Source organism: Ammodytes marinus (genome assembly GCF_949987685.1).
Source record: "Ammodytes marinus genome assembly, contig: scaffold_47, whole genome shotgun sequence".
Taxonomy (NCBI): Eukaryota; Metazoa; Chordata; class Actinopteri; order Uranoscopiformes; family Ammodytidae; genus Ammodytes; species Ammodytes marinus.
In genome coordinates, this window is record NW_027648108.1 from 141,544 (window position 1) to 144,043 (window position 2,500).

General features: G+C 50.8%; 2 protein-coding genes across 2 annotated transcripts in view; one reads left to right on the plus strand and one right to left on the minus strand.

The window, feature by feature from the left end:
• The window catches only part of LOC307271014 (CYFIP-related Rac1 interactor B-like), a 132,510-nt gene that overhangs the window by 89,994 nt on the left and 40,016 nt on the right, over positions 1-2,500 (plus strand). The window lies entirely within an intron of this gene.
• The window catches only part of LOC307271020 (anion exchange protein 2-like), a gene marked incomplete at both ends in the record, with an annotated part of 38,468 nt that overhangs the window by 15,107 nt on the left and 20,861 nt on the right, over positions 1-2,500 (minus strand). The window contains one exon of the mRNA XM_080054905.1: positions 1,725-1,928. Within this exon, the coding sequence (XP_079911031.1) occupies positions 1,725-1,928 (204 nt within the window). The remainder of the gene's footprint in view (positions 1-1,724; positions 1,929-2,500) is intronic.

Genomic DNA, 2,500 nt, shown 5'->3' on the forward strand with positions numbered 1-2,500 from the left:
CTGGTATCACGCCGAGGCGTCACTTCCAGACGCATGGACCGGCGGCTCTATTTCACGCCTTGCCTGACCAGGGCAGCTCTATTACACACACGCACCTCCCGCCGTCCAAATGAACGGAGGAATAGTCTAAATTAACGGAGGAATAGCACCAACAGGGGCCGACATGTTCTCCCAGGAATAGCACGTACTATCTAGCTGCAGCCCCCTCGGTGGTTAGGGTTAGGGCAAGGGGACAGGGAGAGGTTATAATATAGATAAAACATTGACGGAAAACCGCGGCCGCCATTTTGACTACGGAGGTGCGCGTGTAATAGAGCCGCCCTGGTCAGGCAAGGCGTGAAATAGAGCCGCCGGTCCATGCGTCTGGAAGTGACGCCTCGGCGTGAGATCGGGTTGGTGTGTGTGTGTGTGTGTGTGTGTGTGTGTGTGTGTGTGTGTGTGTGTGTGTGTGTGTGTGTGTGTGTGTGTGTCATCTGTCTTCTCACCTGGTAACATGGGAAGAGATATAGCTTAGTGTGTGTGTGTGTGTGTGTGTGTGTGTGTGTGTGTGTGTGTGTGTGTGTGTGTGTGTGTGTGTGTGTGTGTGTGTGTGTGTGTGTGTGAGTGTGTCTGAGCCTATCAATCCCTCTGTCTTCTCACCTGGTAACATGGGAAGAGAGAGCTTTAGTGTGTGTGTGTGTGTGTGTGTGTGTGTGTGTGTGTGTGTGTGTGTGTGTGTGTGTGTGTGCATCAGTGCATTTATTTTATTTTGATTTTTTTCCCATTTACACGTTACCATTCACACACACACATTCATACACCAACAGCAAGATAACTATTGACATTCACACGAGGCAAGGTGGGTGAAGTGTCTTGCCCAAGGACACAACAACTATGACACAGGTGGCAGGGCGGGGATCGAACCTCCAACCCTTTGATCATCGGCCGACCCGCTCTACCACCTGAGACACAGTTGCCCCGTGTCTGCAACTTGCAGGAGCTCGCACGCACATGTGTGTGTATGTCTGTCTGTCTGTCTGTCTCTTTCTCTGCCTGTCTCTCTCTCTCTCTGTCTCTGTCTCTCTCTCTCTGCCTGCCTGTCTCTCTCTCTGCCTGTCTCTCTCTCTCTGCCTGCCTGTCTCTCTCTGTCTCTCTCTCTCTGTCTCTGTCTCTCTCTCTCTGCCTGCCTGTCTCTCTCTGCCTGCCTGTCTCTCTCTGCCTGCCTGTCTCTCTCTCTCTGCCTGCCTGTCTCTCTCTCTGCCTGTCTCTCTCTCTGCCTGCCTGTCTCTCTCTCTCTCTGCCTGTCTCTCTCTCTGCCTGCCTGTCTCTCTCTCTCTCTGCCTGCCTGTCTCTCTCTCTGCCTGTCTCTCTCTCTCTGCCTGCCTGTCTCTCTCTCTGCCTGTCTCTCTCTCTCTGCCTGCCTGTCTCTCTCTCTCTCTGCCTGCCTGTCTCTCTCTCTCTCTCTGTCTCTCTCTCTCTGCCTGTCTCTCTCTCTCTGCCTGCCTGTCTCTCTCTCTGCCTGTCTCTCTCTCTCTGCCTGCCTGTCTCTCTCTCTCTCTGCCTGCCTGTCTCTCTCTCTGCCTGTCTCTCTCTCTCTGCCTGCCTGTCTCTCTCTCTCTCTGCCTGTCTCTCTCTCTCTGTCTCTGTCTCTCTCTCTCTGCCTGTCCGTCTCTCTCTCTGCCTGTCTCTCTCTGCCTGCCTGTCTCTCTCTCTGTCTCTGTCTCTCTCTCTCTCTCCTCTCTCACCCAGCAGTCCTCCGAAGGTGATGGCGGGCGACAGAGCAGCGAAGTAGATGAAGATGACGGCGGCCATGCACTGAGGGTTGAGGGCGTCTGTGATGTCGCTGAGATACTGAGGGTAACGTCTGCTAACGTCCCGCACCAGACCGCCAAACAGCCGGCCAGTCCGCCTCAGGGGCTCCTCACTGGGTTTACTGGGAACTAGGGAGTCTGGGAGGGAAGAATAGAGCTTTAAAGTTATAATGCGTATAGTTATAGGGGAGAACGGGGTAAGTAGGCACACTTTTTACTCTAGTGAGAATTGCTTATCACCTAAACATCTTTCAATAGTCATTCCTACATTAAATTGAAGCTTAAGGTGTTGGCTTGAAATATGTACCCCTCACTTTTTCTATCTTATTGTAATAAAGAAGAAATTAATCATCAAAGACACCCTTACACATTGTGACAACCAACCCCATCAAGGGGTCGGTTGTCAAACACTATGGGGTTGTTTGTCACAATGTTATCTTAATGGGAATAATCTTAAAAAGAAGGCAAGAAGGTAGAACTAAATTTGAAAGTTTAATTGCATTGTCAAGTTGACAAATAGGCCTACATAACTTACTGTAGCCTTGGCAGCTGGTCTAGTTTGGGATGCACTGGGTTGTTTTGATTTTGTTGCCCTTTTTTATTTTGCATGCTGGCTGCCTTTTCCTGCTCTATTCTTTCCTTCTCTGGGGTGTCAGTGAGGATACAGCTTGACAATTTCTTTCGTTATTGGGTTCCTTTTCTGGCTGCAG